Below are 13,431 nucleotides of genomic sequence, written 5' to 3' on the forward strand. Positions count from 1 at the left end.
GGAAGAGAAAAAAAGACTGATATGTTCAAAGAATTGCGAGTTTATATTGCAACTTTATTTTTCAGAATAGTGAGTTTATATCTCGCAATTCTGACTTCATAACTCGAAATTATGAGTCCAGTCACATGAGAAGCGTTAATATAAATGTAATACAGAGTACTGAACCTTTTTAAAATTAAAATAATTGCTTTTTAGCTCCACCTTCTGTACTTTTTCACCTGCAACTTTCTAAAAAGACATGATTTAAAGACAGTGTTTAGTGTAACTATAGTTACGTAATTTAGTTACTGTAATTGAATTACTTTTCCTTTGAAAAAGTAAAGTAAGAAATTACTCTTATTTTTCTGTAATTACAGTTACTTTTTATGTAATTGAACTTAATACTGTGTATAGACTGTAGAACATTTACATACAAACCAATAGTGGATTTAACATCAGAATTTAAGGTCTAACCTTAAAATACATGCTTTTATGTACGCTTCTCACTTTAAATACTTTGGTGAGTTAATAAAATTATTAGTTAGACTTTAGTGTCTAATTCTCACTATAAACTAGTTGATTATTAAATCCTTAATCCTTCCCAATTATAAAATTTACTAAGTATTAATAAGCAATCATTTAGTAGTATATTGAGGCAAAAGTCATAGTTAATAGTTAATAAATAGTGAGAATTGGACTCTAAATCTAAAGTGTGACCAGAATATTTTAAATAGTTATCTATTATTTATTTGAAAGAATTCAAAGAACCATTTCATGTCTATCCTTTTATCATTAACTTGTCGAGGTTGATATAGGATTTAGAAAGCAATCAGTAATAAGTAATTAAATACTTTTTGGAGAGAGTAATTTGTGCAGTAATCTGATTACACTGTTGAAGATGTAATTAGTAACTTGTAATTAATTACCTTTTTTAGAGTAACTTACCCAACACTCTTTAAAGATTAGTGTTAGTAAGTTAAAGCTAGTAGCCTACACTCTTAAAAATAAAGGTGCTTTAAAAGGTTCTCCATAGAAGAACAATTTTTGGTTCCACAAAGAACCATTTAGTCAAAGGTTCTTTAAAGAACCATCTCTTTCTTACCTTTCTATAATCAGAAGAACCTTCTTTCATCAAAAAAGAACCTTTTGTGAAACAGAAAGATTCTTCAGATGTTAAATGGAACCACTTAGACAAAAAAGGTTCTTCTATGGCATTGTGAAGCACTTCTATTTTTAAGAGTGTAGATGAAGTATCCTTGCCAAATGTCTGTATTCTGCTTTTTGTTACTTTCCTTTGGCTCTAATCCAACCACATGACTCCTGTTTCTGAACCTCAGTCAAATGCTTCAGATACTTCAGGTTGCTGACATGCAAATGATGCCTAGTGTGTTTGATACATACACTAACCCATCACACTGTCCTGTATATCCACATTTCTGAAAACCTTACAGTAAGTCACACCCTACAAAATAAACTTGTTTCCTCAAACATAAAATATATAAGAAGTAGTAAGTTGAGAACAGTTCAGAGAAGTAGAAGCTAAGCTGTTCTCACTGTCGTCGCTCTATGTGTGTGAAATGGCAAAATCCAGGATTTCAGTGGCGCAGGACCAGTTCGTCTGTCAAATTTGTCTGGATCTTCTTATGGATCCAGTGACCATTCCATGTGGACACAATTACTGCATGAACTGTATTACAGGCCACTGGAATCAGGAAAATCATAAAGGAATCTGCAGCTGTCCACAGTGCAGAAAGGCCTTCTCGCCGAGACCCGATTTAGGGAAGAACGTGATGCTTGCTGAAATGGTGGAGAAAGTGAAGAAGACTAAAGTCCAAGACGCCGTTCCTGAAAATGTGAAGTGTGACGTCTGTACTGGACTGAAAAACAAAGCGGTCAAGTCCTGTCTGGTGTGTCTGATCTCTTACTGTCAAATTCATTTTAATTGTCATGAGGAGTTTCACCCTGGTAAACGACACAAAGTGATCGAAGCCACTGGACGACTGCAGGAGATGATCTGCCAAAAACACAATAAGATTCAGGAGCTTTTTTGTTGTACTGACCAGAAATGTATTTGCATTCAGTGCAAGATGGATGAACACAGAAACCACAAGACTGTATCAGCTGCAGAAGAAAAGACTAACTTGCAGGTATGAAGTCACATTTAAATGAAACATATTGCTAAATAGATCCCCTAATATAAATACAGGATAATGGACAGTCAACTTCAAGGGGTCATCGGATCCAAAACTCACGTTTACATGTTGAACATTAATGTGTGTTGGCAGTTTGTGTACACAACCACCCTACAATGATAAACATCCACCCAGTTGTATTTTTTTAATCTTTAAAAGTAATATCCCCTTCAAAATCAGGTCATTCTCGGCTTCTTGTCAGTGTCACGGCAGACAGAAAGAGGCCACTCCCACGATAGTTGATTGACATGAGCGCCTTACCTTAGACCCGCCCTCACCGAGCTGAAACAGTCCGACTCCGATCGCCATTGTGTGACTCAGGTGCAGGAGAAGACAAGAATGTCTCAGATTGAGCGATTGAGGTGTTCTGTTGTTGGATGTAATAATGAATATAGCAGTCGTCATTTACTCCCGACATCTGAGCCACTGAAGATGCAGAGGATTAACGTTACTTTCGTTTTTGAAAGGAAAGTGCAGATGCGGATCTACATATGCATCTATGCTTGTGCAAATCATTTGTGATGCAGCTTCACCCACAGCAGAAGTGAATATAAGGGTTTTTTATGCATCTTTGCAAATGGCCTTTATTAATAATGTGTTGGTTCGCAAGTTTCCCAGCTAAACGTGGATAAAGTAAACATTACAGCTCGTCATCCCACGGCAGAGAGGGGCGGGGTGAGCAGAGCTCATTAGCATTTAAAGAAACATTCAATATAATAGCTCACTCTAAAAAGGGTTGATTTTGATAAGGTAAAAAGATTGAGAAATTTTTAATCAAAGTATGGTATAAACTTCTCATAAAGACTCTAAAGCAGGGCTATTCAATTAGATCCATTTGAGGGCCGGATTATCGAACTGGAAATTTGAAGCGGGCCAATGTCACAGTTCTGTCTGTCTTGTCATTGGTTTTTCCCATTTGTCTTCCCCCCGTTGATCTGTCATTTGGTTTAGCCCTCGTCACCGTCATCTGTAACACCTGTGTTTTATTATCAGTCATCCATGTCACCTGTGTATCTTGATTAGTTTGTCTTTAAGAGTCTGTCTTTGAGTTCAGTGTATGGTCGGTCCTTAACGTTTTGATGTGTGTGAAAGCTCTTCGTGTTCCTGCCTTGTTCCTCTTGGAGAATTATATTAAATATATTGTATTTGTGAATATCGCCTCGTCTAGTCCTGCATACACCCCTGACAGAAGGACCGACCGAAACAGTTCCCCAGCGTGTTTCCCCTGCTTTATTTTTCGTTTCAGTGTTTATTTGTTTCAGTGTTTATCAGTGTTTATTTTTTGGTTTTTATCATGGACCCTGCTGTGAGCATCATTCTCCTGGAGCAGGGGGATCGCTCTCTCGAGGACTACACCAGAGACTTCATCCACCTCGTGCCTTACACGCACTACCCGGACTACTGCCTCTGTACCTTTTTCCGTAAGGGACTTAACCACACCATCAAGAGGCAGTTGTCCGGGGAAGGTCCTCGAGAGAGCATCGCTGATTTCATCGTGTGGGTGCTGGTGTCCAGCAGATCTTCGTCAAACGCGGAGGATGACACCAGCCCCACACCTGACCCAGAACCCAGCCCAACATCACCCCGACAAGCGGAGTTGCAGCCCGAGCCCACCGACGATGGAGAGCCAGAGCCGAGAGCGACAGAGCCAGAGCTGGACCCATCGGACCAGGTGCGAGAGCCGACTGCAACATCCGTGACGGTGGAGTATGACGTGGAGCTAGAGAGGGCTACAGAGAGCCCTGCCCACTGCACCACCGCTGAGGGTGAGCTTGGATCTATTTCTGGGGATTTAATAGACTTCTTCTCGGATCTTGCCCAAGATAACTCTGGTAACTTAATTGACTTTGATATGGAAATATCCGTCTGTCCTGTCTGCCCGGAATTCCCACCCACCCACCCTCTGTCATCTGATGCCATGTTTGTCTGGCCGCCGCTGTCCCCTGACAGCCCCTCAGCTCACCCTCAGCCCACCACCTGTGCAGTGGGCTCGCCGCGGGTCTGCCAGCTTCCATCGGCGTCTCGGCTGGAGGATCCCTCAGCTCCGCCTCCAGCCTCCGAGTCCTGGACTCCGCCTCGGCCCTTCGACCCCGCGGTTCCACCACGGCTCTCGACGCCCTCCTCTACACCGTCACCCGTCGATCCACCAGCTCCACCGGGCTCCATCGTCTTTCCGGCTCCGCCCTGGTCAGTCGTCACCCCATCGGCTCCTCAGGACTCTGCTCCTCCGGCTGTGCCTCGTCGCGCCGTCCCACTGGCTCCTTGGGACTCCTCCTTCCTGCGGGCACAGCCTCCATCCTCTGTCGCTCTGGCTCCGCCGCGGATCTCCGGGACTCCGCCTCCGCCTCGGGCGCCAGAGCCTGTTCCACCTTGGCCCTCCGGATCCTCGGCGTCACCCCGGATCATCGGCTCTCCGTCTCCGCCTCGGGCTCCTCCTCCATCTGCTCCGCCTCTGTCGGTCGGCCCCATGGAGTCGGCGGTCCTCCCTCCACCATGGCTCCTCCCTCCGTCGGCTCCACCGTGGGCCGTCATCATGGCTGTGGTCTGGGTCCTGTGGATTTCCTCCTGCTTCAGGTCCCTCCTGTGTCTTCCCTGGCTCCTCCCTCCGTCGTCGCCCCCATGGACTGTCTTCTGTGTTACCTGGACTTTTGTTCTGGTCCTCCTCCGGGGGTTGCGTCCTCCGCCGGAGCCCCCTCCCTCATTGACTTTGGTTTCCTGGTTTTCCGCCCCTCTCGTTTTTTCGTTTTTTCCACGGCGCGAGGACGCGCCTTTCCGGAGGGGGGCGTAATGTCACAGTTCTGTCTGTCTTGTCATTGGTTTTTCCCATTTGTCTTCCCCCCGTTGATCTGTCATTTGGTTTAGCCCTCGTCACCGTCATCTGTAACACCTGTGTTTTATTATCAGTCATCCATGTCACCTGTGTATCTTGATTAGTTTGTCTTTAAGAGTCTGTCTTTGAGTTCAGTGTATGGTCGGTCCTTAACGTTTTGATGTGTGTGAAAGCTCTTCGTGTTCCTGCCTTGTTCCTCTTGGAGAATTATATTAAATATATTGTATTTGTGAATATCGTCTATCGTCTCGTCTAGTCCTGCATACACCCCTGACAGCCAAGGGGATGGGGGCCGTCCCGATCTTTTTCTAGGGGGCCTATACAATTACATTGAAATGCATATTCACTAAAATGAACTAATATTACCAACACCAACATCTATAAAAGGTTAAGGTGCTGTCTGTCAATCAATAAAAAAAATAAAAAAAATCACACATTTTTTTTAATTAATCATGAATAATCGCATATTTATATATTTATACTGTTATAATTTCACAATGAACCTCCAAATTAAGGTAGAAACAACAAAGTATTTTTAAATATGTGTTTAATAGCATCTTTTTACCAAGTAGCCTATTATTAATGAAGTATTGATATCAATATTGCTACTGGTGTCTCTATTAAATGAATTTTCTCTCAGTTTTACATATTAATTATGTCCATTCAACATTACAGTAGAATTGAAAGCCCAACATTTAATAGGCTCTGAAATATATAACAGCTTTTAATTTAGGTGATTTTAAAACAATCTTTACATAAACTATAAATTGTATATGCATAAAATATACAGATTATTATTGCCATATACTGGTTATAATCGTCATTTTATGTTTTTAATTTTACATTAGTGTTTGTTTACCACAAAGTATATTTTGTCCATCAAAATAACATTCAAATTGGATCATAAGAGCTTTAAAGTGCTTAAAATGGTTTTGCAAAAATGCTTGAAAGTCATTGAAAAGTGCTTGAATTTCTCTCTCAAAAGGTTGTACAAACCCTGAAATTAATACTGTAATAACATTCGACTTTGCTTAAGTTGGTGTGACTTCTGGTTGTTTGACCTACATCAGCGCTGTTAATAACAGAATTCTGAGCAGAATTTGAATGATTCTTACTGATCTTTCAGCAACCTTAATTCTTTCTGGACGAAATCAAACACTTTTCACTGGATCTCGCAGCACTGTGCAGTAACAGTGTCGCGAAATCAACTTTGGTTCCCGAGGCTGTTCTGAGCTTGGACAAGTGTTTTTGCGTTGCGGTCCGAGCTGATAAACGGTCCGCGCTGCGCAGCTCAAACGTGGCGCGCTTTGGTTTCTCTTTCGCTTTGTTTGCCGTTTAATGTTTCTCATATGAAACAGAAATAGCAGCGCGTATGAGTTGAATAACGCGGTGGTCGCGCCATTGCGACCGCTCACAAAATTTAGTCGCACCGGCAGAAAAAATGCGACCATTTGGTCGCAGTCTGGAGCCCTACAAGCGCTTGTCAAATCTGCCGTCTATTGATGTTGCGATCTCCGGTAGATTGTTGTTGTTCTTGGCTCTCTAGCTTTTCTTTTTTGGCTGGCCCGCCGTCTAGTGGACAAACTAATTAGTGCAAAAACCATTCAAGCCACCTGCTGCTCCCTCGGGCCGGACGAAGATGATTGGCGGGCCGCATTGGGCCCGCGGGCCGCCAATTGAATAGCCCTGCTCTAAAGCATCATATCAACTTGTGGAAAATGGGCATCCGATGACCCCTTTGAAACATTTTCAAGCTAATTTAGAATATTGGTGACCAAAAAGTTGATAATAGACTTTGCCTTTTAATGTATTCTTTTTCCATCCTATGGAAGTCAATACCTACCGTGAACTGATACCAACATTCTTCAAAATATCATCTTTCCTCAATGAGGTTTTCTCTTAACATTATGAAAAAGAATATCAAAAGTTCCATAAACGTTATTTTAAGAACATTTTGGTATAACGTGTGTGTACAATGTGTGCGTAATTACTAGGCACATTGATATTCTGGTCATTTTTTTTTCCAAGCACATTTTACCAATTACAAACCACATCAATCTTAATAACTACTATTAATTTTGTATTTAATCATTTATACGTGATATATATTTCTCCATGAAAGTTGGAAGTGAAAAACTCCTTATATTCAGGTGTGATGTGTCATAATTATTAGGCACATTTATTTTACAGATAAAATGAGCCAAAAAAGAGATTTAACTCAGACTGAAAAGTCAAAAAATGATAAATGTCCATGAGAAGGATGCAACACTAATGCAATACTAGAATTTGCAAAGTTAAGGCATGACCACTGGACAGCAAAATGCTTGAGTCTGCAAAAAAAACAGGTGGAGAAGAAAAGATACGTTAACTGTTAAAGAAACATTAGGAAATAATACATCTCCAGCGCCACCATTTTCCTGAACTTCAACCTACCTGGGGTCTCCAGAAGTGCAATGTGTCAGGTTCTTAGAGACTTTACTTGGGTGAAAAATCCTAAAAAATTACCCTCACTTAGTAAGAATAACATGCTGAAGTTTTGTGAAATACATGAAGACTGTTTTCTATAGGCTTCATAGACAGATAATTTGACAGTGACTTCCGAAGAACCAGCATTACATCCTCTTGTTGCACTCTTTCTAGAGTTTACATCCAGAAAGTTCTGGGAGTTCAATCTATCCTGAAAACTCTATCTTGCAGAGATAGACTAAAATGAGCTCCCAAAACCTACTGCCAGATTCCGGAAGATAAATTCTTTAAAAAAGTGGTACAAAAGGGTGCCTGGTCCAACTTATCTGATTATAAAGCCTATAAAAAAACAGTCTTCCTGTATTTCACAACACTTCAGCATGTTATTTTTATTAATTGAGGGTCATTTTTAGGACTTTTCACCCAAACAAACTCTCTGAGAACCTGACACATTGCACTTCTGAAGACTTTAGATAGGTTGAAGTTCTGGAAAATGGTGGCGCTGGAGACTAAATGGTTCCTAGTGGTTTCACACATGGTTCCTAACCTTAATTATTTTGTAGTTAACATGCATTTTTTCCATTCCACCAGTTTTTTCTGACCATGCTGAATCAACAAGCATTACACTGTCCAATGGTCAACTTTGCAAATTCTTATATTGCATTAGTATAGCATTATTCTCACTGGCATTTAATAACTTTTGACTTTTCAATCCGAGTTAAAGCTCTTTTTTTGGCTCATTTTATATGTAAAAGAAATGTGCCTAATAATTACGCTCACCTAAATATAAGGAACTGTTCACTTCTTGCCTTCATGGCCAATTATATATCATGCATAAATGATTAAATACAAAATTAATAGTAGTTAATAAGATTGACGTGGTTTGTAATTGGTAAAATGTGCTTAAAAAAATAGCACCAGAATATCAACTTGTTACATACATCTCTATGGTCTTTTTTATCTAACAGGGTCACTTTAGGGAGATGCAGAGAACAATCCAGCAGAAAATCCAGAAGAAAGAGATGAAGCTTCAGGAACTGACAGAGTCTGTGGCATCTCATAAGGTGAGTTTGCAGAAGGAGAACAACTGCTGACTGTTAAAACAAGTCTGAGACTCTCTTCAAGTGCTGAAGAACTTTCTCAGTGATTGAAATTTGTGTCCTAACAGCGATCTGCCCAGGCAGCAGTGGAGAACAGTGAGAAGATCTTCACTGATCTCATTCGCTCCATTGAGAGAAGCCGCTCTGAGGTGACACAGCTGATCAAAGCTCAGGAAAGAGCTTCGGTGAGTCGAGCTCAAGAACAACTGGAGTGGCTGAATCAGGAGATCGCTGATCTGAGAAGGAAAAAGTCTGAACTGGAGCAGCTTTCAGGCACAGATGATCACATCCATTTGCTCCATGTAACAGAATCGAATTTAGGTCATGACAGTCATTCTCATGATTTTTGCCTTTTTGGGTAAAGTCTGTTTTTCATTTGTCGTTTGCCTGTGTAGAATTTCCAGTCTTTCTCTCTCTCTGGATCTTCCAAATTACCCAGAATCATCATCAGTTCTGCGGTCTCTTTTGATGAAGTCGGGAAATCTGTCTCTAAACTGAGAGACCAAATAAAGGACTATTGCAGAGAGGCAATAGACAACATATCTGGTACAGGTAAATGTTCAGATGTTCATCTATTCATTTTGATGTTCGTTTAGCATCACTGCTTTAGTATATATTTGAGAATGAAACATCTTTTGGTTTTCCTATAGTGCAACACATTCAGATAATTCTTGGCCCTGATTTTGAGACAAGAGAGGAATACTTGAGATGTAAGTTTAACTCTTAAAATCCTAATGGGAATTTCTGAAACCTTTTGTTCTTAAATACAGATCAAAAGATTTAATGTGTTTTTTAAGAAGCCTCTTCTACTTACCAAGCTTGCATTTATTTGATCCAAAATACAGCAAAAGCAGTAATATTGTGAAATATTTTTACTATTTAAAATAAGTGCTTTCTATGTGAATATATCTTAAAATGTAATTTATTCCTTTGATCAAATCTGAATTTTCAGCATAATTTTTGTAGTCTTAAGTGTCACATGAACCTTCAGAAATCATTCTAATTTGCTGCCCAAGAAACATTTATTATTATTATTATTATTATTTATACAGTATAGTATTTTTTTAGGATTATTAGATGACTGAGTATAATTTAGAGTTTAGATTTTCGAAATGAATACTTTTATTTAGCAAGGATGCTTTAAATTGATCAAAAGTGATGATAAAGACATTTATAATGTTAAGATTTCTATTTCAGAAAAATGCTGTTCTTCTAAACGTTCTATTCATGACAAATATCCACTCAGCCGTTTGGAAAACAATAATAGCAAGAAATATTTTTTGAGCAGCAAATCAGAATATTAGAATGATTTCTGAAGGATCATGTGACTGGAGTAATGATGCTAAAAATTCAGCTTTGAAATCACAGGAATAAATTACATTTTAAAATATATTCAAATAGAAACTATTTTAAATAGTAAAAATATTTCAAAATTGCACTGTTTTTGTAATTTGGATCAGGCTTGGTGAGCAGAGAAGACTTCTTTAAAAACATTACAGAAAACTTTTGACTGGTACCTAATAAAAAAATGTTCTGAGAAAGATTATCTTATATTTTTTAGATTTCCATCAGTTCACCCTGGATCCAAACACAACTAATAAAAACCTCAGTCTGTCTGACAGGAACAGGACGATTACTAGCACTCATACAGACCAGCCGTATCCTGCTCATCCGGACAGATTCGATTCTGTAGTTCAGGTGTTGTGTAGAGAAAGTATATCTGGACGTTGTTACTGGGAGGTTGACTGCATTCAGAATGAACATTTTGGACTATCAGTGTCTTATAAGACCATCAATAGGAAGGGACGCGGCAGTGAGTCTAAGTTTGGACATAATAATCAGTCCTGGATATTGCTTTGTTCTCCCCCCAAATACATATTCCTGCACAATAACATAAAGACTAAACTCATTGTAACATCCAGCTCCTCTAGAATAGGAGTGTATGTGGATCACGGTGCAGGAATTCTGTCCTTCTACAGCGTCTCTGACAAAATGACCCTTATTCATAAAGTGCACACCACATTCACTCAACCGCTATATCCTGGGTTTTCACTGAGCAGCAATTCAACAGTGAAATTATATAATGTCACAATATAAATTATACAGATATCCTATCACACTGTAAAAAGTTTTCACCAGATTCAACTTACAATTTTAAGGCAGCTGCTAAACTTAAGTTTTTAAGTTGAATCATCTTAAAACTAAAAAGTCATTTTAACTTATAATAAAAATTAGTTGATTTAACTTGTGAGTTGAAATGACTTAAGTTGATTTAACTTAACATTTTAAGGCAGCTGCTAAACTTAAGTTTTTAAGTTGAAACCGGAGAAAACTTTTTAGTGACATTGACATATATGTTAATATACCATTTGAAATGAGTAATTGATGGGTTATGGGTCTGTTTTAAATCAAAAATGAATATTACAGCTCAACTATTAGAACTTAAAAGACAAACAATTTTTGAAGTTTAAATCCAAAGCAATAATTAATTCAGAAAAATTTCTTCTTATTAAACTTATTCATTTTGTATTCAGTATTCTGATATTTGATGTCATATTTGATGTTATTTTTTTTTCTTGTTACTGTCAGCTTCATGCAGGGTTGATTTGTATGTTTAAATTGTCATTATTATTCACTGATGTGCTTTGAGTAAATTGAATTTAATTAATAGGGTGTTTTTATGTTACGTCATCAATTTGGAAGTCGGCCATTGTGGTGGCACTGAATGTAAACAATGCCAATGAAACAAATGAAATGGGCTTGCCGAAAAAACAAAGAAACTACAGTAATTCACTATGTTGGGATAATAAATAAAAGGCATAATTGTCAGGTCGTCAGTCACGACAATGGCTGTTCAAGGGATAGTTCACCCAAAAATGAAAATTTGCAAAGTAAAGGGTGTTTTATTTTGACAAATGCTAAGCAGCGATAGTATTTTCTTAGTTCCAGGTGTGCTAATTAACAGTGCTTTTTAATGCAATACAGATGCTAGATGAAAGAAATGGCATGTAAACTTTTCTGAAAACTGACAGTTCCCCTCAGAGATACATTTATATGAACTCCTACCCCCAATTAATTGTTTAAGAGTTTCTTACAATATTTCACACATTGTGAACAGTCCATCTTCAGCATCTCTGGCCTCAGTTAAAGGGATAGTTCACCCAATAATGAAAATTTGATGTTTATCTGCTTACCCCCAGGGCATCCAAAATGTAGGTGACTATGTTTCTTCAGAAGAACCCACACTTTTTAAATGGGCACCAAACTTAAAAAAGTTTAAAAAAAAAAAGTGTATGGGTGTGTTGATATCTAGCCGAAGAGCAAGCAACCATAACTTTAAGTATTGTCACTAGTCACAGGGTGTAATTTGGATTTGTCTGTGCATGTTTTTCTTTTTTTTTTTCTTTTTTTTTTTACTTTAAAAGGTTTGGTGCCCATTCACTGCCATTAAATGACTAACAGACTGCAACGGTTTGAGTTAAAAATCGTTGTTTGTGTTCTACTGAAGAAACAAAGTCATCTACAGCAGGGGCGTTGCACGTGCCCCAGTAAAAATATGATGTGCCCCAGTAAAATCTCAAATTTGAGTTATAATTTACATTGATAATCCCAAAATAAAGACATTAAACTACATGCAACAACTGAATTAACGAGTAATGGGGGGCCTGTGCCCCAGAAGAGCTTTAGGTCTAGCAACTCCCCTGATCTACAGTAGGGGAGAGCGGGGTAAGTTGTCACACTTTTCACACTGTCTAACTTTTACTGAGCACCATACACCACAATGTAATAAATGTCTTACCAAATGAAAGAAGGAAGTCTCAGGCCCATAATATGTATTCATCACATTTTCATATCTTATCTCATTACGGAGTTGTAGACTGTTGAATGGAGAGTGTGCACTTGTGACAATTTGCCCCATCGGCAGGTAAGTTGTCACACTATATTATCTAAAAATAAGAACACAACTACTTAATTGTGATTGATTTTAATTGTTAAATTCAAACCAAAACTGGGAATACTAACAATTTTGCCTAGAGAATTTGGCAAAAAAACAATTATTTCAATCCAATACACATTTCAATCAAAACATTAAGTGCCAAGACAACTTTACTTGGAACTTTAAACTCAAATGTTCTCTGGCTTGCACATAAATCCATGATAACTGAATGGAATGCTGCAAATAACTGGCTTAACATAATACGTTTAACCTCTGAACAAAACAGAGGCCCTGTATCTAATTAATCAGACTCATCTTCAGTCACAATTCTGGTGCAAGCATCATGGGCCCATTTGTTGCATTTTACCCAGGTCTCTTTTGGACAACTGTTTGAAAATGGCTCCACACAGACAAAGCAGAAGCACTTTTCATCATCTGATGATGACTCTTGTATGATTTTTCTTCTTTTACCTGCCTTGTTCTTCGTAGGTCCAGATCCCCCCCCCCCCCCCTGCTTCCCTTTCTTTTGAAATAGATTTTTGCTTGATTCAGCCTTATTCTGTTCTATTTCTAGTTGCTGCTTCACGGCGTGTCAGTAAGAATTGCTCATATGTGTCGTTTTCTTCCTTTCCACATGTGACGACTTGCCCCAAAATCAATAAGACAACTTGCCCCAAACTGAGATGTATGCTAATGTTGGCTAAATGTCAGGGTTAGCTCAACATAGGACGTCAGCTAAAGTATCAAAAGACAGGTTACTGTCTCCTCTATTTTGTGCAAAATAATAATTTTTAACATCTATACCTAACAAAGTTGTACTGAAGAAAATCTAAAGTGATTTGTTTTTACTTTTTAGGTCAAAAAATATAAAAATTGTGCTCACCTCAGATTATAGCAGTCTTGACCACATATGAACAGGAGGTTGAC

The 13,431-nt window shown here is 38.7% G+C and overlaps 1 protein-coding gene across 1 annotated transcript; it reads left to right on the forward strand.

Moving 5' to 3' along the window:
- The first annotated feature begins 1,547 nt into the window (after positions 1–1,547).
- On the forward strand, positions 1,548–10,664 carry LOC141325825 (tripartite motif-containing protein 16-like). The gene is made up of 6 exons (XM_073834555.1): positions 1,548–2,126; positions 8,436–8,531; positions 8,636–8,869; positions 8,963–9,119; positions 9,218–9,277; positions 10,129–10,664. Exons 1-6 carry the CDS (start codon positions 1,557–1,559, stop codon positions 10,662–10,664), a joined length of 1,653 nt encoding a protein of 550 aa, XP_073690656.1. The 5' UTR covers positions 1,548–1,556.
- Positions 10,665–13,431: the final 2,767 nt, after the last annotated feature.

The sequence above is a fragment of the Garra rufa genome, chromosome 2, assembly GCF_049309525.1.
Source record: "Garra rufa chromosome 2, GarRuf1.0, whole genome shotgun sequence".
Classification (NCBI taxonomy): domain Eukaryota; kingdom Metazoa; phylum Chordata; class Actinopteri; order Cypriniformes; family Cyprinidae; genus Garra; species Garra rufa.

Coding starts and splice junctions, on each gene's coding strand:
- LOC141325825 (XM_073834555.1), top strand. CDS start 1,557: ATGGCAAAATCCAGGATTTCAGTGGCGCAGGACCAGTTCGTCTGTCAA. Junction 2,127..8,435: donor AAGAAAAGACTAACTTGCAG/GTATGAAGTCAC, acceptor TTTATCTAACAG/GGTCACTTTAGGGAGATGCA. Junction 9,278..10,128: donor AAGAGAGGAATACTTGAGAT/GTAAGTTTAACT, acceptor TATATTTTTTAG/ATTTCCATCAGTTCACCCTG.